This window comes from Rhineura floridana, chromosome 7 (genome assembly GCF_030035675.1).
Source record: "Rhineura floridana isolate rRhiFlo1 chromosome 7, rRhiFlo1.hap2, whole genome shotgun sequence".
NCBI lineage: Eukaryota > Metazoa > Chordata > Lepidosauria > Squamata > Rhineuridae > Rhineura > Rhineura floridana.
This window is the reverse complement of record NC_084486.1, coordinates 2764362-2790000: the sequence shown is the minus strand read 5'-3', so window position 1 is coordinate 2790000 and position 25639 is coordinate 2764362. Positions and strand designations below refer to the sequence as shown.

The window sequence follows — 25639 nt, the reverse complement described above, 5'->3', positions numbered from 1 at the left end:
GGGTTTAGAGAGTTGTTTACCAGGAGGGAGGTGGAGTTCGGATTAGTATTGAGTAAAACCATATGCTTATGTGCCTTAAGAAGAAATCTTGTTAATCTTGTTAGCTTTGTTATCTGTAATAAATACTTAATTTGGTTTACCAAAGGCCTGATCCTTGGCTGGGGTTTCACAGACCAGAAGGGAGGGTAAGGTAATGACCAAGGCTGAAGGGGAACTGTAACAAATGGTGGCAGCGGTGAAGAGAATAACAATACCAGTATTCAGAGTCTCTGGGAATACTAGTATTGGGACGTTACTGGTGGTTGCCTAGCAGGGGGATCTGTTGAGATCTGTGCTAGAGCGGATAGGTAAACCATAAGAGAGTGCGGTCCGGACTGGTGGAGTCCCTGGTGGTGCCTAGAGACAGGCAGTAACCACGAGCAGGTAGGAACCTGACAGGGAGAGCCAGGGAAGGACGCATCACAAAGACCTCTCCCAATATGAATGTATCTTCATTTGAGGCCCTTCTCTGGGTCCTTCCTTTGATGGAGGATTGGAGATTGATGATGAGAGGGCCTTTTCTGTTCTGGCCCCATTTGTGGAATGCTCTCCCCAGTAAGGTCTGCCTAGCGCCTTTGTTGACATCTTTTCAACAACAGGTAAAAACCTACCCTTCCCTCTCCCCCCAGCTTTTGTTGGACTGCCATGGTGTTGTTAGTTGTGCTGCTGAAGCCTAGTGGGGGTTGCTTTGAGAATTTTTATGAATTTGATATGGTTTTAGTTACAATGCATTTTTACCCATGATTATGCTCTTATATGTTGAAAGCCACTTGGAAACCTTTTTTGGGGGGGGGAGGCGGGAGAACAACCAACTAACAAGTTTAAGCAATAAACAACAACAAGCAGCAGCATCTCCCCCATGATCCCTCCATAGAAACAATGAGTTTCCCAGAGGCTAAGTCTAGTTTGGCCCTTAACAGCTCTAAAACAGAGGGACTTGCTTTCACCTGTAGGCATGTAACCAGGCACAGAACTTGAGTTGTACTGTTCTGGCAATGCCTATCTACAAGCTACAGAGAAGGGCTAGTGCAAATACTTTGTAGATTGTATGGCTGTAGGTGGTTTATGTTCCTTTTTAAAAAAATATACCTGGTAGATTGCCTAGCACTGATATGAAAACATGTCAGTGCTGAGTGCACAAGCCTTCTTATGGTAAAGCCCACTAGCATCAGGAGTTAAAGCAGCATTTGGGACACTTGCTTGACCATTGTTCAGTGACAGAACATCTGCTCTGCATGCAGAAGTTCCCAGCTTCAGTCTCCTGTATCATCAGGCATGGCTGGGAAAGGCTCCTGTCTGAAACCCTTGGGAGCTCTTTTTAAAATAGGGTTGCATATTCACCACTTCTTCAAGCAACGAGAAATGCCAGAGGCAATACTACAGGTTTTAGTCTCTTTTGGATGGAGAATGATGTAGTATTTGTTTTATTTATTTAGAAAAATTTCTATTCTGCCAACATTAAGAAAAAATATCACGGCGGTGAACAGCATAAAACAAATAATAAAATTACATTCATAAAGCACATACAAAATACATCACAAATCAGTAGATCGGATTAATAAATCAACATAGCTGGAGAACCTCTCAGGGAAAGGCTGGGTGAACAGATGAGTTTTAATCAGGCACCTAAACGCTAATACTGTAGGTGCCTGCGTGATATTCATTGGGAGTGCAGGTACCACTACACTAAAGGTCCTGATCCCAGCAGATGTAAGACAAGCCTCAGGAACATATGGCACTACTGCAGCCTTTCCCAACCAGTGTGCCTCCAGATGCTGGACCACAATTCCCATCTTTCCTGACCATTGGCAATGCTGGCTGAGGCTGATGGGAGTTGTGGTCTGTGATGTTCCTGCTTGTAGGGTAAATATGGTAAGTGCTGTTTATATAGAAGACGTATGGTAAGTGGAGTGAAAGAGGAGGGGGGAGTACATGAGCAGTAGAATGCTGGATGATTGGCTGAGCGTTTGAATGGCTGGGAGTATAAATGGAAGAATGACAGTTGAATCGGGGTGGATGTTGGGAGTGTGGAGAAAGAGGGAGTTGGAGTTCTGATTAATAATAAGTCAAGTACAAAACAGGAATAGATGAAACCATACGCTTGTGAAACATTCTAAAAGTAATCTTGTTATTTCTGATATTTAATAAATACTTATTTGGTTTACCAAAGGCCTGATCCTTGGCTGGGGGATATACATACCAGAAGGGAGGGCAAGGTAATTACCAAGGCTGAACAGAAGCAGTATCTAATGGTGGCAGCGGTGAAGGGAGAAATTGTAACAAGTCAAGTATCCAGAGCAACCCAGAGTTGTATGCTTTATATATAAAGATACCAGGGGGTTGGGAACAGCATAAGCACGCAGTCACAAAAGTAACCAGCTAGAGAGAGACTCAGGCAAGGTCTCTGGGAGTATTGGTTATAGGATGTGACTGGTGGTGCTGCCTAGCAGTCGGATCTAGTGAGATCTGTGCTAGAGCGAAGTGAGAAACCATATAAAGGACGGTCCGGACTGGTGGTATCCCTGGTGGTGCCTAGTGAAAGGCAGTAGCCACAAGCAGGTGGGAACCTGACAGGGAGAACCAGGGAAGGATGTCACATGGTCCAACATCATCTGGAGGCACACCGGTTGGGAAAGGCTGCCTTAGAGTGTCTCTCTCAAGGGTTGAAGTGTCCATGCAAAGGTATACAAGGAAAGAGATGGTATTCAATGGTAGTCTTATTCAGAATAGACCCCTTGAAGTTAATAGACATGAGTCATGCCTAGCTTAGGTTCATTAATTTCAATAGGTCTACTCTGAGTAGGGCTTAGGTGAATTCAAACCAAGGTGTTCCTGGAGGTCACAAGTTGCTCAGGGCTTTATATGCCAAGAGCAAGACCTTAAATTTTGCCTTGCAGCATATTGGCAGCCAGTGCAGCTCCTTCAGCACAGGCATTATGTACTGTTAACAAGACACCCCCTTCAACAGCCATACTGCACATTCTGCACTAGCTGCAGCCTCCAGACCAACTTTAAGGGAAGGTCTAAATAGAACACAGAGTTTGGAAAAGTTACTTTTTTGAACTACAACTCCCATCAGCCCCAGCCAGCATGGCCACTGGTTTGCGCTGATGGGAGTTGTAGTTCAAAAAAGTAACTTTTCCAAGCTCCAACAAACATGCAAAAACATAAGTGCAAAGAAACACCAACCACACCTACAAGTCAGTAGATCTGCTACACCCCATTAGATACCAGATTTTGTACCTGTCTTCAGCCAACTCACAGCTTGTTCTCTCTCTCAGACAGCAAGTTACCATTCCTTCACATACATACCGTTATGTTGTTCTCCCTTCTCTGAGCAATGAGAAGTTTCAGGGGCATAATACTTACTTGGGGTCTGTTGGAAGAAGGTGACAAAAACTGGAAACATATTTTTGTTTCCTTTTCAGGGCATCCCAGAGTGTCCCTGAATCAAAAAGCAACCTTGCTCTAACAATAAACTCCCATAGAGACACATCACCTGAATATCCTGGGCTACTAATACTCCTTTGTCAAGTCCAAGACTCTAACCAAATATTGTCTTGGTTTAAGGCAACGCACATTGATGATCCTGTACACAGAAATCCGCCAGGTAACCCATGAGAGCACTTACAGCAGGCCCCACTTCTTAGCTGAGGTGGCTATAAATCACATTCCCCGAGCTCTGATGAGCATCACCTTCAAAATACAGAGTGATTTCCAGCCACCTGCATTACTTCCAGTCAACTAACCATTCTGGCCTATTAGAATAACCAGGAATTTACCTTCCAAAGTAAGGGTCAGCCACTAGCATTGCAGCCTAAGGGGAACTATTTATTGCGACTTGTGCACACGCTCACAGTCGTCTGTCTCTGATCGAAGAGGTTTGTTTGATTGTAGCATTCTGATAATACTAGAAAGGGCTGTTAAAGTCAAAGGCCCTACCTTCCGCCGCCGCCAGGAGGCCCTGTCTCCGCTCTTCCAAGGCGCCAGCCGCTAGGGGGCGCGGCTCCGTTCCGCTAGGCCGGAAGTCACTCTAGTCTTCCCGCTCTTCCATAGACGACGACAACACCTTTTACTAATCCCCCGGATGTTGCTAATTCGTTGTTTCCGCTTGTGGGACCCGGGCTCCCCGGCGGCTCAGGTGGCGATGGCGGAAGCTTCTGCGTCGTGCTCCGCGGCGGCAGCAGCAGGAGCAGCAGGAGGAGCAACGGCAGTAGCGGTAACTGCTGCGGGCAGCGGAGGCTCTCCTCCTCCTCCTCCACCTTCTTCGCGGGCCCCTGAAGAGGAAGAGTGTGGGTGGAGCGAAGCCCAGCTCCGGCGCTATAGCTTTGAGACGCGGCCCATCCCCAGGCTCCGCCACGGAGATCCGCGGGCCGAAGAGCTCATCGAGAACGAGGTGCTGAGCAGAGCCCGAGTTTCCTCCCCGCTCCGCCGCGGATAGGAGAGAGGGCGTCGTCTCTCCTGAGCCCGGTTGGCGGTGGTGAAAAACGCCCCATTCCTCTCCTCCCACCCCGGGCTCTTCTTGTTCAGCGTAGGACTAAGATCGCTGGGTCGCCTGAGGAGGCTCAGGCCTCGGAGACACAAATGGAGGAGGGGGGCAGAGAATGAGGGTTTTTAAAATCTCTCGTTTTTACTGTTTAGTTTTATTGCTCCGCCATTTTGTAATTTGATTTGATTTTGACAAAGTGTTCAAAAGGCGAAGTTGCTCACAGATACCCGTATTAGTGATTTGTGACATATAGGCTGCTTCAGAAAAGAAAAACCCGGGAAGGGAGAGCGAGTATATTTTAGTTTGTAATAGTTTGCAAAATCTTCCTTGTCACCTGGAGACCGTGTTTACTCGCTATAATCAATTTTGCAGTTCCTATCTGAAAACCTCCTGATGTTCCTGTTTTAGCATTATAGTATATTTGCTACTAAGGAAGGTTTTGATATAGTGAGTGGAGCTGGTGTAGTAAACTGGGGTATTGGGCTAAGGGCACGGTTTTGGTGTCTGCAGGACTAGAAATGGCACCACAGTACAGTTTCTTTGTGGGATGGGAAGTGGGAGCAGCTTTAGTAAAGGCAGGAAAACTGGGTGGCAGGAACCCTCTTCTGTCCCCAAATAATTATTTGTAAATGCTGATTTATTCTCATAATTGTAGTGATGGCCACCAATTTGGATGGCTTTAAAAGAGGATCAGACAAATTCTTGGAGAATAAGGCTATAAATGGCTACTAGTAATTAGCAGTATGGCTCTGAACACCAGCTGATGGGCATCGAGAGAGGGTGAGGGCTATTGCACTCATGTATGGGCTTTCTTTAGGCACCTAGTTAGCCACTGTGAGAACAGAATGCTGTAGTGGATGGGCCCTTGATCTGATCCAGAAGGGCTCTTTTTATGTTCTTATCAATGTTTTTCCTGCTTTTATTGCCTTGTTCCTTTTCAAGCAGCTTTTAAGTCCTTATAATAGATAGATAATAACCTTGGAGGTAAATCTTTGTTTAATTCTAACATCTGAGTACCCTTGTTGAAGAATTAGGCATTTTGAGTTGTAGTAAAGACAGCATTAAGCAGAAAGATAGTCCCGTCATTGTGACTTTTGCCTTCTAATGTTCTGGTAATCCTGCTGTCATCTTTGTGTAAGGTTGTGCTTGATGACTGAAGGCACTGAATAGTTGCAGCTACTTTATTGTAGGTTCCCATTGATTTCCTTCCATTGCCTAGTCCTAGTTCCAAAATAAATCTGGATATTTGTGACTGAGAGTTACACACCTACATTACCTTGGGATTTTGCATTGGTATTCTTTATATTTTTTTCCAGGAGCCAGTGGTGCTGACCGATACAAATCTGGTGTTCCCTGCCCTAAAATGGGACCTGGACTATCTGCAGGAGAACATTGGGAATGGGGACTTTTCTGTGTACAGAGCCAGCACCCACAAGTTCTTGTATTACGATGAGAAGAAAATGGCAAATGTTAAGAACTTCAAGCCCAAGTCAAGCAGGGAAGAAATGAAATTTAATGACTTTGTTGAGCAGCTCCAGGAAATCCAGCAGCAGAGTAATGGAGAAAGGTAACATCTGATGGTGGTTTGGTCCTATTGTGGGCAATGGACTGAGTTCTTTTAAGCAGGAATGGGGACCTTTTCAGTCTAAAGGCTGCATTCTCTTCTGGGCAAGCTTCTGGGGGTCGCATGCCAGATGGGGCCAGAGCAAAACTGGGCAAAGCAAGTAATGTAAATGTTATAATAGGCTTGTTTTTACACACACTTGCACTTCTCTCTCTGTCCTCCCACCAGGCAATCAAGACGTATAATCACAATTCAAGAACACATTCCAGCCAGGAAAAATCACTCAATGAGTGAATGAATGAAACTCAAGGAGGTTATAAAGCAGGCCTGGTGAGGGGTATGGCTTAGGGAGACTCTTGAGGGCCAGTAGAGAGGGCTGGAGGGCTGCGTTTGGCCCCTGGGCCTGTGGTTCTCCACCCTCTCCTAGGGGCTAGGCTTCCAAGAGGTGTCAGTCAGGATCAGCTACTTACGGGGTAAGGAAAGAATGAGACATTGTGCAGAAATTATGTCACTGTGCAAACTGATCCAAGACAGAACTTCTTATTTCTCTATTCACAAAGTTGGATCCCATGCTTCCTACCTGAAAAGGAGTATTTTCCCTTTCCGGTCCATGCCTCTTTTACCACACCCAAGCTTCTTCCTGAAGCAGCAGGATCGTATCTAATAGTACCGTGCAGGTATCTCTTTTGAAGGGGGATGGTTAAGGGAGTTCATCTCCCTTGTGCTCAAAATGCACAAATGTGTCAGGCATCCCTTTGTATGGTCCTGTGGGCAGCGCTCAGATGATAGGAAAAAGAAGTAGGATTCTGGGCTTAGGGAATTGTTTTCTGGTGCTTCCTTTCTTCGGTTAAATTCATTGGAAAATGACTATGTAATTAATGCCAAGAAACAGGCTTCAGAGAAGAAAATGCTGCAGAATTTGAGCTTTCTCTCTTGATGACAGTGAGAGGAATTGAAGATTCTCTCAGTCACCAGCTATATCACTAGATGTGTGTAAATATTTTAACAATTGTTTTAACACTTGAGTGCTTTCTCCAAATCTCAGGGCAACTTCCAGAAAAATAAATAATACAATAAAAATAACAAAACACAATTTAAAAATAACAATATCATAAACAATAACTTCCAGTGGTGGCCCTATATCTCTGGAATGTGCTCCCCCAAAACTTGTGTGGTCCCCTCTTCATTGACCTTTAGGAAAACCCTAAAACCCTAAACACATTTTTATTCCTATCTACATTTGGGTTATTTTATGGTGACTATATTTAAGTACTATTTTATCTGCTTCTGCTATTTTAGTATTGTATTTTATTGATTTGTTGCAGCTCATCCTGGAGAATATACACATTGTAGACAGGTTAGAAACTTAGTAGTATTGTACAATCAGTGTAATTTGCAAAAGTATTAATACCAGGTCACAGTCCACAACTGCTATAAATCTTTTGGAAGAGAGAGGTTTTGCATCCTGCCCAAAAGGCTGCAGGGACAGAGTAGCTTCCAGATTTATTGGGAAAGTCATTTCACATTTAGCAATTATAGTAAAGGCCCTGCTTCTCATCACACATGTCTTTGCCTCACATAGAGTAGGGAACATCCTACAGAATTTAGGCAGCATCTGGGCTCAAGTGTGGAAAGGTGATCTCTGAGGATGAGAGTGCCCAAGCCCATGTGTTGTATGCATCAGAGCACAGATGGGTGATCATGCTTGTATATGTGCCTGTGTAAATCTATTTTTTAATATAAGTTTTAGTCTGATCTTCAACTATGAAGGGTTCCAGAGTAGCTCAAATCAAATTATAAAATGCAATAACAATAAAATTAAACAGTAAAAATGAGAGCTAGATAAGAGTTAAACCATTTGCTAAAACATTTTAAAAGCCTGGCCAACTAAGAAAGATATTCACTACTGAAAGGATAACAAAGTTTGCACTAGGTAAGGGCATTCCTCAGATGTTATGCTGCTACTGAAAAGGCCTTATCTCTGGTTACCACCTGTCGACCCACAGGAGTGCCTTGAGGGAAGAGGTCAGCATCCAGTCAGGTTCATACAGGAGTAAGAAATCCTTGAGGTACGCTGATTCTAAGCCACAGTGGGCCAAGGCTGGATTGGAAGCTAACAGAGTTTTCAAACTGACAGTATGTGGTCTGCATGGGCAGTCACAATCTTATCTGTAGTACTTTGTACTAGCTGAAGCTTCAGAAGAGTTTTCAAAGGCAGCCCCATGATCAATATAGAACATAATCCAAACAGGATCTAATTAATTAATTAATTAATTAATTAATATTTAATTTATATCTCAGCATTCCTCCCGGCAGGAGCCCAGAGCAATGATAAGCTGAACTGTCTCCCAATAGTACCTCAGTCTTTTGTGAACTGAGCTTATTTATTGGCCTTCATCAGCACTTTCACTGTTTAGTCTAATGAAAAAGGAGCGCTCTTGGGGTCAGCATTCAGATGATGCCATACACCAAATCCCTGTATAATCTCATACAGCAGTTTTATGTAGATGCTGAACAGTTTGGGTAAAAAGAGAGCTCTGCAGCATCTCCTTCTGCAACCGCTGCCCAGGTAGAAATGGAACCTAGGCAGCCGATCCAGTAGAATACTGTGATCTGTGGTATTGAAAACTGCTGAGAGGTCTAGGAGATGGGTTGCCCCCTTTTTTTTTCTGGCATCAGGATGCCAAAACCCAAAACAAGCCAGATAGAAATCAGTCTGAATAATTGGTATCATATTGGAGTTTCACGGCCACCCTTATAATATGATGTACAAGGTTTTTTTTTCTTTTTCCAAAAAACATTGGCCAGTTTGTATTGACACATTGGTGCTCAAAACAATCTTTTTCTCAGCTCTGCAACAAAGCTGTCCTGTGCACAAAGTTAGTGAAAAGCATGTAAGAGAATGTACTTTTGAGGCAGTGGTTAAAAAGTAATCAAAAAGATAGCAAAAAAGATCTTCCTTTCTGTATGTTTAAAATTCCCCCTTTCTCCTTGTTTTCTGGGATGTGCAGGCTTTATCTGCAGCAGACTCTGAATGATACAGTTGGGAGGAAAATTGTGGTGGATTTCCTGGGCTTTAATTGGAATTGGATTAACAGGCAACAGGCGAAGCGAGGCTGGGGTCAGCTGACATCCAACTTGCTGCTGATTGGCATGGAAGGTAACAAACCTGTCTTTGACATAAATGTCAATAAAGGGCTTTGGTCTATTGTGTTTCGTTTTGATGCCCCGTTAGAATCACCAATATAGACAACCTCTTAAGCATTTCTTGTGCACCGAAACATCTGATACTAATCTCACAAAGAAAATTGAAGTCAAGGCTGTTTAGGGATTGATGTGTAATGTTGCCAAGTACTTGAAGGAGGGGCTCTTTTTAAAAAATTGTAATCTCTAAATTGGGAGTTGGAAGCTCAAATACATAGTCTAGGCAGGGTTTAGCATTTCAACCCCTGTATCATATATGAAAAATTTGATGCAAGTGATTCAGAAACCTTGTTCAAAGAAGCAGCATCAAGAATGGTATGCATATATGCCAGGGTAGCCAACATTTGAGATTTTTGAAATATTAAGTGTACGTAAATGCTTTCAAATAATGTAAACATGATGCTCTCCAGGTGTTGTTGGACTCCAGCTTCCATCAGCCTCAGTTCATATGTCTGGAGGGCACCACATTACATAACCTTGACATAAGCTGTCTCCTTTGGGAATAGGGGCTCTTGTTAAGAGAGGACCTTTGAAACAATAAGCCACACTCTTCTCTTAGTTGATTTTGGAGATTTGTATATTTCTCTCATATATCCGATACCATCTGATTACACAAACAGCCAGCATGGCCGTCAACTGACTGCTGCCGCTGGAAGGCCTTTGTGCACATTGCCAATTCTTCCTTGCTCTGTATCTTTTACAATTCATGTTGTTGCAAGAGCCCAAATTACGCATGTGTTATAAATTGGTGAAATCTGTTCAGATGAATCCTCTATATAACTGAATATACTGTTCAGAATTCCTCTAGGCAGTACCTGATTGATTGTGGTGCAGGACCTTTTGCCAACCTTGCTGATGCAGAATATCCTTTGTTTAACTTTTTTTTAAGCTGTCTTGTGAGAGCTCACCCTGAAAGGCAGGATAGAATCGTTATTATCTCCAATTTACAATCTCCCTTGCTTTAGATAGCTCTCTGTATGGATAATCATTACTAAGAAAATACCTAAACCTCAGCCTTTAGGTTGGTTTTGAATTGGTTTATTAGCAGTTGCTTTCCTTGTAGGATGGTGGGAGCTGTTGCCTTGTGGAGGTCCTGAGAATGTTGTTAGTTTCCTGACATACTCTCATAACTTTAGTTCATAATGGTTTACTTGTAATGTAGGCACACACCTATTATTAATGTTTGCGTTACTGGTTGGGGGGCTTGTCTGTCTTCCTGTGACTATCTCTGCCTTTCTTTATGTAGGGAATGTGACTCCAGCACATTATGATGAGCAGCAGAACTTCTTTGCTCAGATTAAGGGATACAAGCGTTGTATCCTGTTTTCCCCTGACCAGTTTGAGTGCCTTTATCCCTATCCTGTGCACCACCCATGTGATCGGCAGAGCCAGGTAAGGTGATGTCGGCATCAAATGGTCTCCCTTGTATAAGGGTATAAAAGATAAAGCCTTTATGCTGGTCAGATGGAAGATTCCCACAGGCCTCCCTGTTCTCTCTAATGATGCCCAACCATCTGACTGAAGGAGTGTCATAAGCAAAAAATGAGCTGCTGTGTACGCCTCCTCTTCTCTGTTGCCACATCTCTTAAGTCCTGTTCATGCATGGGGGGCACTGCTGTGTTGAATCTGGGAAAAGCCTTATCTCTTAGCTCACTCCATTAAGGGCCGCAAGGACCACAGATTGAGAATCTGTTTGCATAGAGTGGGGTCCTCTTTGTGTGAGAGACGGGAGTGAGTGGACTGTCATAGGTGAAAAATGGGGTGGAAACTTGCTAAGACATTAGTTGTTTCATCTGTTTAAATGTCCTCTGCTTGTTTTTTACTTGGGTCAGGAGTTCCCAGATTCTGGTCCATGGAACACCAGTGCTTCACAAGCGTCATTCAAGTAGTCCTACTGGTTTAAAATTATATTTTATCGCTTCTTTTATTTCTTATGTTGCATTTTGTAGTGTTAGAACCTCGCTATAACATGACTCAGTGTACTGCGGAATTGGATATACTGCAGGTGTAACCATGTCCCTTCAGTAAAATACTGTATATACCCCTTTTTCGTTCTCTGTTGTCCTTGGTGAATCTTCCGTTTGCTGCCCCTGGGTGTTTCTGAGTCCTTTTCCTTCTCAGTGTTCTTTTTAAAAATCTGTTTTGTTAACTGGGTTTTCCCTCTGTTACCCTTCCTGCATCTTCCTTCTCTCAGCCATTGTGGTGGCAGGTTTTGGGTTTTTTTGGCATCTAGGAACCAGTACTTCAGTACTAGCTGGCTTTAACCCTTGCAGTGCAGTTTTCATTATGATGCGGAAGTCTTAAACTGCAAGTGCATCCTTTGTCCTCCAACCCCAATGGTATAACGAGGTTTTACTGTACAATTTCAGGTGTATGGAATTCAAATTATAATGCAATAAAATACAATATAAGAAATAAAAGAAGCGATAGAAATAAAATGAAAAATCATACAGTATCTAGCACAGAGCACTACAGTTGCTAAAACAGGCAGAAAAATCATGATGTGGTCCACCAAGACCATTGGTAATTTTCAAGTGGTCTGAGGAAATTAAGTTTGGGGTACTGGCAACATGTTGCTCTGCAGCTGGTGTTAATTAACAAAGCCTTAAACAAATAAAAAAGTACCTTAAGGACTGCCTGATTCTTTATTCTTTGCCTATCATTGGGATCTTCTGGTGGGGTACTGTTGGTGGTCCCACATGCCACTGAGGTTTGGCTGGCCTTTACCAGGGGCCAAGCCTTTAGTGTGGCAGACCCTATCCTGTGGAACTCTGTTCCAGTGCGGGTTCAGCAGGAGCGGTCCCTGATTGTTTTTAAATGTCTTCTTAAAAATGGTATTATTCAGACAGGCTTTTCAAAACTGATTTTTTGCCAACCCAATTTACCAGTGTATTTTGAAGTTTTAAAATTGTTTTTATTGTAATAACTGTGGTTTTTGTCTGTATACCGCCTTGTAATATTTAACATGAAAGTGTGGTTTATAAATAAATAAATGTGCTGCCTGCAAAAAGAGGTTCAAGCCTCCTCATGCTCATAGCTGTCTAAAGCTAAAGCAGCGTAGCAGTGAAGGGGCAGAGCTGTGGACCAGAAAAACCCCCACCCAGTTCAGATCTTGTCTTTGCCAAGGAGCCCCCTTGGCACCTTTAATCAGTTCAAACTCACCCCATTACTGTCTGGTACTTAACACTTCTGCTTGTGTTCAATTGAATTTGTATTTAACAAATCAAACATGACTGACTTGGTTTATTAAATAAATATGTCAGGATGTTTCTCTGTTTTTAATCTGGACTTTTAACTTTCCTGGTTAACTTTTGCTGCTGTATGCAACAGGTTATAGTCCTTGCCTGTTGCAGCTTGCGCAGGTGTCCAAGTCCCTGAAGGAAATGGCACATGGAAAGGACCATACTAGGGAAAGTCCCTAGAAGACCCCTGTGACTTTGGCCTCTTCAGTGATATCTTCTTTTCCCCTGTTCCGCTAGGTTGACTTCGACAATCCTGACTATGAGAGGTTCCCCAATTTCCGGAATGTAGTTGGCTATGAGACAGTGGTGGGCCCAGGCGATGTGCTTTATATTCCCATGTACTGGTAATGAGCATAGTTTGAGAATGGGATAGGGTGGTGTGGGAATGACTGGCAACTGCAGCAGAATCCAGGGCCAGATTCATGAATGGAACCTTGGGATCACTGGGGCCTTTGCCTACGTCTCTTTCTCTTTTGCCTCCCATATGTTGTGAGGCCTGTAACTTTTCTTTGTATTCTCCCATTAAAAAGAGAAAGAGTGCTTTTTCACAGGAGAATGGAGGATAAATATGTTTTTGTGCTTAAGGTGTTCTTATTCCAGAAGAGGTCAGAAATAAAAAAATATCCCTGACACTTGCTAGTAGCTTGAATTTGGGCAGGGGGGAGGTTATTTGGGACATATCCTTGTGTACCTCATGCACACTCACCCTGACACTTCACCACAGGTTTTATTTATTTTATTTTATTTATTTATTTAATTACATTTCTAGACCGCCCTATAGCAGAAAGCTCTCAGGGCGGTGTACAACAAATAAAATCACAATTAAAATATGAGCAAGTGTGGAAAAAAAAAATATATAGTACAATTATAAAACATTAATAAAGTTTTAACAAAGAAACGGTCCCACTCACTGCAGATTTCATACCCTTTGGTATAGCTATGTAATGTTCCAATTCTAATGCTGCTACAGTAATCTCCAGCCATCCTGGAAGCATTGACACTAAGGTTCCAGTGTGAAAGAGAAGAAATGGTTCCAAGGAGATTCTTTTTGTCTGCTAGGTAGGAACAAAAGCTAGTCAGTCCCCATTGCTTTTACCTATCCAAGAGATCAAGTAGCTGAGGGTGATCTCATGGGGTGAGTTTCCTTTTACTACAGGATAGAGTCAGTTTGGCCCAAGCCAGCTGTTGATCTGTCCATATACCTATCTCTATGGGAGATAGGTACAGTATACTGGAGAAATGGTAGGCATCCCACGGGAGGCAAAAGTGGTATAAGAAACAGGGAGGAAAATAGCTGCCTTCAATTCTTGTAGCACTGTCAACTTAGAATGAAACTGAACAGATTTCTGTCAAGTTTGTACTGAAGGAAGGAAGGATGCTCTGTTTGTATTTTGAGATGGAGAATATGCATGCAAGTGTGTGTGCTTTCTTGGGGTATAGCCCATTGGGCAACTTGAAACTATGACAAAAATAAACAGTAAGAGGTCAAGGATAGTTATAGTATATTTTCCCAGCATGAAGTGTGCATAGGACAGAAACCAGTGGAATAAAAGAACGAATAAATCTCAGCTGAGTTCTCTGAATTGATGCTGTAGCACTGATGTCGTCAAAGTTAAATTTACTGTATGAACTTTATCAGAAATGTAAGCAGTTGTCTGTCCTTTCTGTTATTTTCTGTAGGTGGCATCACATTGAGTCTTTGCTGAACGGGGGAACTACCATCACTGTGAACTTTTGGTACAAGGTAAGTATGTCTCTAGCTTTTGTTGCTGGCAAACTTTATGCATAAACGGAAAAGAAACAGAGCTGCCGCTTGAAATAGGTTGTAATGCAGTGTCAATGCTGCAGTATCATAAAATCTGTACTCTACATAACACTCACCTCTGTGGGCTGCTTCAGATGCCCTAGAGTTATATTAGGTCTGCCAAACCTGACCTGCATTCTTTCCTCTGTTTCTTAAAATATTTTGTATGACCATAAAGATTACCTCTGTAAAGCATGTAGTTCTTTAGGTTAAAATAGTGAACTGTTGTGCCTAGTTGCTTAATGGTGATGGTCATCTTAAAGAGCCCTTTCCCAGATCAGTATTTGTGTCTTGCCAACTGCCAAAGCAATTTGCTCTAATACTTTGTTATGTGCCTTCAAGTCGATTTCGACTTATGGCGACCCTATGAATCAGCGACCTCCAAGAGCATCTGTCATGAACCACCCTGTTCAGATCTTGTAAGTTCAGGTTTGTGGCCTCCTTTATGGAATCAATCCATCTCTTGTTTGGCCTTCCTCTTTTTCTACTCCCTGCTGGTTTTCCCAGCATTATTGTCTTTTTTAGTGAATCATGTCTTCTCATGATGTGTCCAAAGTATGATAACTTCAGCTTCATCATTTTAGCTTCTAGTTATAGTTCTGGTCCAATTTGTTCTGACACCCAATTATTTGCCTTTTTTTGCAGTACATGGTATGCGCAAAGCTCTCCTCCAACACCACATTTCAAATGAGTTGATTTTTCTCTTATCTGCTTTTTTCACTGTCCAACTTTCACATCCATACATAGAGATCGGGAATGCCATGGTCTGAATGATCCTGACTTTCGTGTTCAGTGATACACCTTTGCATTTGAGGACCTCTAGTACTACTGTGTGCTATTTGACCACTGACAGAATATCCACCATCCCCACCACCCAGTGTTTTGTTGGCCATGTGCTTTTGTGTGTGCTTTGTGGAGTGGGGAATGTTAGTTTTTCAAACAACATAACACAACAAACGTATGACCTTGGTTTTTTTTCCTCTTGGTTTTCCTGCTGCCCTCAAACCAGGAACATGAGTGAGCACTGCCAGTTTGATGTTAGTCTCTTTTTCTAGGAACCCTTTTCCTTGTTCACGTTTTGGAAGCTTTCTAGTACAAAAAAATCCCCCTTTGAGAGTATGATTATGCCTTTATAAAAGAATCTAATATGTATTTGTGTGTGTGTGTTTTTCAGGGTGCCCCAACTCCCAAAAGGATTGAATATCCCCTAAAGGCTCATCAGAAAGTGGCTATAATGCGGAACATAGAGAAAATGCTGGGTGAGGCCCTTGGAAGCCCACAGGAGGTACAGCACAATCCTGGAAGCTATTGGGGGCCAAGTGGCTGAGCTTGTACAGCAGATCTTTAGATCCCAGCACCCCGTCAGGGTTCTGATGAGGCCCTGAGAGGACCAAAACACAGATAGCCTGATTCTATAGATCCTTTGCAGTTCCTTGGACAGACAGGAGGTCTTAATTCTGGGAGAGGAGGGGGACTATGAATTATGCCACATATTTATGTATTTACTTAAACATATTTCTAGATTGCCCTTCATCTACAGAGATACTAGGATGGTATACAAAAATAAAGTGTTTTTAAAAAAACAGTCCCAGTGTAGTAAAAAGGCAAAGAATGGTTTCTAATGTAGAGTCATTCATATGAAACTGGGGTATCTCTGGTGTTTGCCCATAGTAGGTGACATTCTGGTTAACTTTTTATGTTCAGCATTATGCTGTCTATAAATTGACATCTCTCTCCAAACTTCACTTATATTAAAATCTGGTATGTACATCAAGACATACTACAAATTTCAAAATTCAGCTGATTCACCTATAGGGCAGGGGATGGAAATGTATGTTTCAAAGGTCCTTGGTGTGCAGTAGATGTTATTACTAAGGAAAACTTCTATAAATGATTATTCATTGGTATTACAAAAAAGCAAAATTTTATAATGATCTTAAGTGCAGTTCTGCTTGGGGGGAATTGGCAAGAATTCTGCATATTGAGTCCCAAACCTATTTTCCTTTTTTGAGAATGGGTGAAGATACATAGTTATATTCCTGCCTTGACTCCAGAGATAGTCAGTTGTTTCCAGCTGAGCTTACAGTTTTGTAGCTTGGCAAGATTTTGTTCCAGTTAGCATTTCTGTAGATAACAATGCATGTGTTTCTGTTTCTGTTTTGCTCTCAACAGGTGGGTCCCTTGTTGAATATGATGATTAAGGGGCGGTATGACTAGTCCTTGGCTGCTGCAGTGATGGAAGTTGCATCACAGACATGTGGAAAATACCGAGCGCTAGTATTGCACACGGCACTTAAAAGACTGAGGGGCTTCTGGCCCAGCTCTGCACCAATATAGGGAATGACTGGCACCATAAAACCCTTCCATTTGTCCCTCTTTCAACTTCATGGAACCTTCCAGAAGACTCCATGCTTACAAAGCAGGAACTCAGCTGCCAACAACTTGTGTCCCTTGCTCAATGTACAGAGATTGACATCTGGTATTTGACTGACATCTGTAACATTACAAAAAATGTTTGGGAGGGAGTAGAGTTCACGCTGATCTTTTTCAGTCTCCTGGTTCATCCCACTAGCTGGGAGTATGATGTTGCATGAGAGGTGGACGCAGTAAATCAAAGTCTGAGAGACTCTCAGAGTGGGAGGGAGCCTTAGGCCGTGTTAATATTTTGGTGGCATTTGCTTTATTTTGTCTGGGCAGTGGAGACAAGTGCATGCTGGCACCTATGTAGTTGCCTGTGTGTGAAAAGTATCTAGACAAGTCATTTTGATTTTCCTTCTGCACCTCGGCATTAGAAATCCACCGTGAAAACCTGCACATCATTCCTTCGGTAAGGTTTAGCATTCATTTGTTAAATTTGTTAAAGGAAACCATTGATGGCACAAAATTTACAGTTACAAATAGATGAAGGGCAGGTAGAGAGGAAGACAGTAAAGTCTTCCAAGTCCACTGTGCCAAATTAACTTAAAAAACATTTTTGAGGGCTTGACCTCTTAATTCTGCTAGGAGACCAGGCTGAAATCCCCATACACACAGATTCTCTTTTCTACGCTCAGGATATTTTTTCTTAAGCTACAGGTGAGAGTGAGTGCCTTTGCCAGTCTTCACTTGTGTGATTTATTTTCTTTTCCTTATAAGGAAATGTTAATTCCATTGCATCTTCAGTCTTCTGCATGCTAGATTGTGGTGGATAAATGGGTGGAGAAGGGAAGCAGCAACGCTGCAATAACACTTTTTGCAGTAGCTTTTTCAACAGGCTTCTTTGTATGGTGGAATCTTATATTTTCTATTCTGTTTGATTTTTCCCCATCTGGATGGGAATATGGGTGTCACCAGTTGCATTTCATGAAGATGAGAGAGCTGACCTTAGATCTCAGCTTTGTCCCTTTGCCGTAGAGGCACTTTTCTGTGAAATTCAGAGTTTTGAGGAGATATCATTGCAAAAGCTTTGCTTCTCCCAGCAAAGGAGATGCCTTGACCATATTGGTGGGACAATACCTGAGCATGACTACTCTTTCTGGGACAGATGAGTCTCCTATCATTCACTGTGACTTCTGTGTGCAGTAGCTGAAGACTTTCTGGAGAAAGCTGGTGGTTCAGATTACATAGGCCAGGTAAGTATCTTCAACGTGACTGAAGAGCAATGGAGCTTTGTTGCAAGCCAAACCTACTGTTTGATTTAGCTCCACCAGCCACAAGGAGGCAGTAGAAGGCCAGAGTTCTTGCCATAGATATAGATCAGGAAGGAGGGGGTGGCTTCTGAAGAGCAAGACAGACTTGGTGAATGGTAATACCAATAAAAACATTCTGCCTTTGGCTGAAAGCAAAAGCAATTGCCATGCTTAATGGAATGTGTCCTGGATGTGCAGCAGTATTGGCCAGAGTGCCACCCAAGACTGGAGCTGTTTGTGGAATTTTGCAGTTCCATAGAGCCCATGTGAAAAGGGCCAGGTGCCTCACTGGAAGGAACAGGACAGGACTTGCATGCAACCTTCGGATCTCTTTTGTTTCTTTTTGCCAAAGGTAACTTTTCAAAGTTTTTAAACAGTTGGTTTTTTAATTTTTTTGTTGCACTTGACTGGTGCGAGAGCTCAGTTTACCATGCACTGATGGACTGATTTAGTTACTGTCTTTTTTTTTTTAATCCTGTGCTTTTGATGCCCTGCTGTGGTATTGGGAAAGCTGTGTGTGTTCTTTGGTGTGTGAGATCATGTGGGAAAGGTATATGTTCTGAAGCGTAGTTCTTACAATACAACTGTTAAACAATAGGAGTGTGGGCTTTCCTTTGTTCTGCACAACATACATTCCTCTGTAGTAGACAACTTGATCAGGACTGTGGGAAAGGAAATCCCTTTGAAGGCTGTGGTACAAGCCCATTCTTCAGTGCTCAGACTCAGTCTTGATAGTGTTGCAACCATCTTGTGTGTGTACAATTATAGCCTGTCCTTCCAAAGGACATTCATTTTCTGTGGCTTCCTGGAGTACAGGAGAATCCAATTTTGCCACAGTGTCAGTATGTTTGCCTTGGTGCTCCACTTATATCTTCCTGGATGACCCAACTGCGCTATGCAAGGCCCTCTGTTCAGTTTGGTTGGGAGGAAGCTTGTCTCATAGGAGCCTGACCCTGTCGTGCTCCACATCCCAGGAAATTCTGTTCATCTTCTCTGTCAGTACGGCCAATCTTTCAGTAGGTATTATAACTTTACCATGAAACTTGAATATAAAGTAAATTAAAAATGGGGTGACTTCATTGAGCTACAAGTCAAGAGGTTTTTTGGGGCAAGGGATTATGGGAACTAGAAGCTTGCAGCCAGAGAATTGGCTGATTTAATTCAAAGCAATACATGAAATTCACTCCCTTGGTGGTTGATCCTTGTTGACCCCTGTTATGATTTCCAGGTCTGAATGTTACTGTGACAACAGAAGTCACAACTGGCAGAATTCCCCTAGCAATCAGTTGTTTTGCCCACCTTGTTGCTTGACCAGCATTTGTAACACTCCTGTCTTCCTTCCTTCCATTAAGTAATGTGAGGTGGTTTCTTGTCTGGGATCCTCGTCGTCTCTGCCCCTTAAGTTTTCTTTTCTTGTGGCTACCCTTCCATTGTCTTCTTGTTTCTCAGTCTGTGTACATCACACTTTCTTCAGCCTTGCCTTTTCCTTCAGCCTTAGCTCTGGAGTTGCTACCCATCAACTTCCCAGTTCTCAGATTTACCCATGTGAGATCTAATCACAGTTCAGCTGACAACTTCCTCTTTCCTCCCTGGCGTTCCAAACTGCACTGCAAGCTTCTGTTCCCTGAACAATGACATTCCCTAGCAGCACATCAGCCAATCCATGTTGGGGGCTACACTGTTGAAGTGATATAAACTGTCTAAACCACAGATCTTAAATCAGTGGGTCACGAGGCCACATCAGGTGGGTCATAGCAAAGCTGTTGCTGCCATGTTGGACTCCAGCTAATGTTGACCAGGTCAAACAAGCAATAAATGTGTCTGGGCTAGGATGCATTCTTTTGATGAGAGACTTGTTTTATCAATTTCCATGAATGCTGCAATGTGGAAGGAGAAAGGCATGAACTTTTTTTCAGTAAGATGCTTATTTCTGGTGAACCATCTGCCTCTATTTCTATAGCTATGTCTGTAGGGAAGGAGTTCTAAATGGAGCAGGGGCACTCTGTTCACATTTTGTCTTTCTGTGGCCTTCTAGACTTCTGGACATATGCTGGAGACTAGAATGCTTAAGTATCAGCTGCAGTGGGGTAGTTCAGTTTTCATCATGTCAGCAGTTGGGGCCCAAGAAAGTGACAGCAGGATTCTGGTGGCTGGAGGAGGCAAGAATTGGAGGGAGCAGGAATGCCACATTTTTTTATTTTATTTTTTGTATTGAATTTATTAGTCGCCCATCTGGCTGGCTGTCCATCCGCTGTGGGCAACGTACAACATAGGCATACAATACGTAGGCATTAAAAATCTAAAAACAATGAAGATAAAATCTAGCCAACCCCAAAAGCCTGCCTGAAGAGCCAGGTCTTCAAGGCCTGGCGGAAACTCATCATGGAAGGGGCATGGCGGAGATCATTTGGGAGGGAGTTCCACAGGGTGGGGGCCACAACTGAAAAAGCCCTCTCTCTAGTCCTCACCAGTTTGGCTGTTTTGCCTGGTGGGACCGAGAGAAGGTCTTGGGAGGCTGATCTTGTTGGGTGGCATAGCTGATGATGCTGGAGGTGCTCCTTTAGATAGACTGGGCTGAAACCGTATAGGGATTTAAAGGTCAAAACCAACACCTTGAATTGGGCCCGGTAAGCAACATTATCCTTGCCCCCACTGCCTGCAACCTGAAATAGGGCAGGGTTCTGAAAAAGTTCCTTGCTGGGCAGAGGAGGGGATCTATGTACGAATCTCTGCACAGTACCAAGTTCCTAATGCCTCGAGTGGCGCTGCTTGTTTCCCTCCTCTGCTTCACATACTCCCTCCCATTTCAGGATACATGCCCACTCCAGGCAGCCACCCAACAGCGCTTTGCTTTTTAGCTCTGTGTTCAGCTGAGCTACAAGAGAAGAATGTTGTGCTGAGTTCCAGGCATGGGAGTAAATTTGGAGGGAGGTGCAGAGGAAATTGTAACTTTCTGTTCTGTATTTGGAAGTGTGGTGGAATGGCTATGAATGTCTGTAGAGAAAGCAACAACAGATGAGAAAGGATTGTAATGTGTGAGAAGGTGGAAGATGTCAGCAGAGAAGGAAGAAACATCAGTCAGATAGCTGGTGATACAGGATTGTGAAAGAAGGCGAGGCAAGGATCAGAGTGGTAACAGAAAGGACAAGTGCAAGGAGAAGGCAGGAGGTGAGAAAGGCAAGACAGGTGATGGCGTGAGAAGTGTGAGAAGGTTTAAAACTTAAATGGACTGCCTTCAAGTCGATCCCAACTTATGGCTACCCTACGAATAGGGTTTTCATGGTAAGCGGTATTCAGACGGGGGTTTCCCATTGCCTCCCTCTGAGGCTAGTCCTCCCCAGCTGGCTAGGGCCTGCTCAGCTTGCCACAGCTGCACAAGCCAGCCCCTTGTCCGCAACTGCCAGCTGGGGGGAACTGGCTCCTTGGGACTATGCAGCTTGCCCATGGCTGCACAGGTGGCAGGGCACATAACCCCTGAGCCACTCACTGTGGGGGTGATCTGGCCCTTGACATCCAGAAGACACAAGCGGGGGTTTGAACTCACAGACTCTGGACTCCCAGCCAGGCTCTCCTCCCCATTGTGCTATACCAGCTGTCCTAAGAAGGTAGCCATGTGCTTTAAATATATGGTGTGGATGTGACCTTTATCTCCAGGTTAAGCTTTGCAGTTATCAAAATGCATTGTATTTCAGCTTATATGACTTAGAATTCTATATCTGGATTTTGTAACTATCAATTGTGGCTAACAATTCTGAAATCTAGTAGCATATCCTCGTTAACAGTGTGAGCTGGCTATATTGTCTGGTTCAAAATATTCCCAGTGTCAAATTTTGTGCTGAAACGTGGCTTACTTGTTAGCCTTTGCACCGGGTTGTGTTTCTTCCAAGGTTAATGCAGGTGCCAGTAATTGATTATGGTAGGGAGCTGGAGAAAGTCAGTCCAGGACTGTGTGTTATAGGCAAGAAGGAAGCAGGGAAAACAACTAGGGCAACAACTAGACCTTGATAGAAAGTATGTGTCACTGCAAGACCATGATGAGAACCAAAGAGCACTGTATGGGAGGAAGTCTCTGCATATTCCATATTGATTTGAACTAACCAGCCAATTCTTGGCTTCAGCCTTCTGGTGTGTTTGAGTGCTCCCCACCTAAAAAGTTCTCTTTTATGTAGTAAACTAGCACATGAGAGAGGAGCATGCTAAACGTTTCTGTTGTGCTATTTTGCCGCATCCAGGGAGCATTCAGAAATGTGATCAGTCCCCTACACTTTGAGAGGTATGGTCCAGAACTCTTATCATCACACCACCACTTCATGGTATGCAATGTGTGGAATGATATGGGCAATTTTTAAAAATTAATTTTAGACTGCAGGAGCCACTTCAGCATGTGCTCTCCTGCACTTCTTCACCAATGGCGATAGAGCTGGGCCACATGTAAGCAGCCTGTCCTGCAGCTTCTCCCTGTGCTAGGTTTGCTCCAGAATGGTACAGGAGGAATGCAGAGTGCAACACTACCTGTAACCTAAAGGTAGCATCAAAAAGAGCTCTACCCTAGAGTGGGTTGGGGTAGGACCACAGGAGAGGAGCAGGTGCACCACTTCTGCCTTCTAAGCAATGGCCCCAACACTGCAGAAGAGGGGGCTGGTCTTGAAATGACTGAAGGGTTCACACCAATTCTCCAAAAGCCTTTTCCATTGGATCTCACCTCTTTTTCAGTGTCTCCTACAGGAACTGTGGGGTTTAATTTAGAGCTAACTGTCGAGGAGCTTGTAGTCCCCACTGTGTAATTTATTGTTCCATTTTGGGGGACAGTCCCTGTATGAGAGGCAAAGGAGTAAGAGCTGAAGCTCTCACCATGACAAAACACTGAAACATAAGCTCTAATTACTGACTCACAAAGTCAAATATTTGTTGCAAGCAGAGGATTAATTGGCAGGGGAGGGAGAGGCAATGGAGGTTCTCGCAGAATAACAGGAACAGATGCCTGTATGCCTTGGGGAAACACAGCTTTCTTCTACAAATCAGAGCTTTAAATTACGAGGCTTTTACTGATGCCAACAGTTCTGGGAAGTCGTCTGCTCTCATTTGCGTAATGGCTTCTGTCACTGCTGATTAGACAGCGGATGAAAGAAAAGAAATTTGACAATTAGGAATGAATGATCATTAATCAGAAACTTGGTTAGGAGAAGGGGAAATAATATCCCACAGACAATAGGGAACAATCTCCCTAGTGTTCCATGGCGACGGACATTTGCACCCAATGGTCCATAGATGAGGATGCCCTGGCCTTTTGGGGCTCAGAGGGCCTTAGTCCATTTGGATATCTTGTTGTGAACTCTGTTCCTTTTTCAAAATACTAGTAAGATTAATCCCTCCTTCTGACCAGAGTTTGTCAAAATACCTCCATCCTGCACTAGCAGGTTGTGTCCAATAGTGTCACTCGGCTTCAATCAATGGAATGGAGATGGAAACCATTCTCCTTGCAGCTCATTCACCCTTCTAAATCTGCTCTAGAGGGTTCCTCAGCCCTCTGCAGCAGATTTTAGAGATGGTGTGACAAAGGCTGCAAGGAGAGGGAGATTCACCAGAAATTATTTTCTTTCCTGTTCCACTGATGGAATCCTTCCTTACTATCAACTGAGTGACATTTGATATAACCCTTCAAGGGTCTTTTTTTTTGTTAATAATCATTTTGATACACCAGATTGAGCACAACTGTTTCCCAGCATCTCTATAGCAATGGAGCTGAGGTACTTTAAAAAAGTAAGCCAAGCCCTGAAATTTCCCCTTCTTCCTTTTTTCATGTATTCCAAAGTCTCTCCCCCACCCCTTTCTTTACAAAAAGGTTGGTTACCATTCTATAGCCCTGGTCAAGGAGTATGCATATTCAATTCCATTTCAGAGCTTTCCTCCCAGACCCCTTTTTGAGGTCTGCAGTCAGAGAGATGCTGCTTTGATGGACAGGTGGTGAATACTAAACCAGAACCAAGTCAGGGCTTCATTACACCTAAGGCTGCAATGCTTTGCAATAGGGGTGTGGAACTTTTTTGTTGCTCAAGACTGCATTCCCTTGGGGGTAATCTGTTGGGGGGGGGCTGCATGCCAGTGGTGGGCAGTGCTAAAACCAGCAGTAGTAGGGCCAGGGCCAGAAGAGGGCAGGATCACTCCTCTCCCTTGCCCAACACACTGACAAGGTAGGGATAGATCACTCTCACAGGAAGTTTGCAGAGGGCTTTCCTTAGCTCCTCCCCTTACCTCAGCTCCCCCTACCTGCATGGAATTAGGCTGAAGTCCACATATACAAATCCCCTGCCACAGAGCTGCAAGGGGGAAAAGGCCAATCTCAATATTACACCATGGATGTTTTTTATTTATTTGTGTAAAATTATTTATGACTGCCTTTCATTGTGAAAAATAACAAGGTTTACAGAATAAAACGAATACAATCACTCACAATAAAATATAAATCACAATATTCAGAGTTGCCTAAAGCTGATACTAAAGAGTAGTCCCTGGGAATGGTCATGTTAATAGTGCTGGAACGCCCTTAGCTTCTCTAAAGCGGGGGAGACAATATGGTGGCTCCCAGATGCGGACTACAACTCTCATCATCTTTCATCATAATGGCTGGAACTGATTGCAGTTGACCAAACCATGTGAAAGGTATCACTTCAGCAATAAGAGGGGAGCATTCTACAGTGTGGGGGCCACCATGAAGAAGGTCCTCCAAGTCAGGATAGGATGCATCTGCAGCAAATGTGGCATGAGTAGAAGGGCCTCTGATGATCTCATCAAACCTGTTGGTCACTATAGGAGGAGGCATTTTCTTAGCCTGATCCTAAACTGTTCAGGGTTTTATAAGTCAACAACATAACCTTAACTCATCTCTGTAGCAAATAGGCTGCCAAGGCAATTCCCTCAGCACCAGTGTAATATGTGTGTGACAGGATGATCCTCTGAGCAGCTTTTCCACTGTAGTTTGCACTAGCTGCAGCTTCTGACTCAACTCTAAGGGCAGCCCCGTACAGAGCATCTTGCAATAATCCAGTCTAGAGGTTACTAATTATTTTTTACTGCTTTTCTTCATAAAAATGAACCCTAAGTAATATACAATAAAAAGATTAAAACCAATATAAAACTAACACATAAAGTTAAAAAGCACAATACACTGATAAGATGGTGGGACAACCCACCCCCTAAAAGAGGCTACAATATCAAAAGCCCTCCAAAATTAAGAGCTGAATTCCTGGGAGAAGAGGAATATTTTTGCCTGTTGCCTAAAGATAGATAATGATGGTGCCAGCTGTGCCTCTCTGTTCTATTAATGGGGGGCCACCACTGAGAAGGCCCATTCTTGTGTCACTATCCTTTGCACCTCGCTTGGAGGAGGTACACAAAGAAGGGCCTCAGAAGCTGGCTGATTCATATGAGGAGAGGTAGTCCTTAAGGTATTGGGGACCTGAGCTGTATAGGGCTTTATAGGTCAAAACCTGATGCATGAGTCAGTGTGGCCAAATGGTCTCTGTCTTGGAATTAGGGTAGCTGGTGCATCAGCTGAAGGTGGTGAAAGGTGCTCCTAGCCACTGTGGCCACTTGAGCCTCAGTGACAACCCCCAACCAAGCTATGAACCT

The 25639-nt window shown here is 43.4% G+C and overlaps 1 protein-coding gene across 1 annotated transcript; it reads left to right on the top strand.

Annotated features, from left to right (window-relative positions):
- Positions 1-4086: 4086 nt before the first annotated feature.
- Positions 4087-18605, top strand: HIF1AN (hypoxia inducible factor 1 subunit alpha inhibitor). Its single transcript, XM_061634666.1, has 8 exons — positions 4087-4435; positions 5845-6095; positions 9104-9252; positions 10543-10688; positions 12776-12882; positions 14219-14282; positions 15517-15627; positions 16515-18605. The coding sequence occupies exons 1-8, from the start codon at positions 4127-4129 to the stop codon at positions 16557-16559; spliced, it is 1182 nt and encodes a 393-aa protein (XP_061490650.1). The 5' UTR covers positions 4087-4126; the 3' UTR covers positions 16560-18605.
- The last annotated feature ends 7034 nt before the right edge of the window (positions 18606-25639 follow it).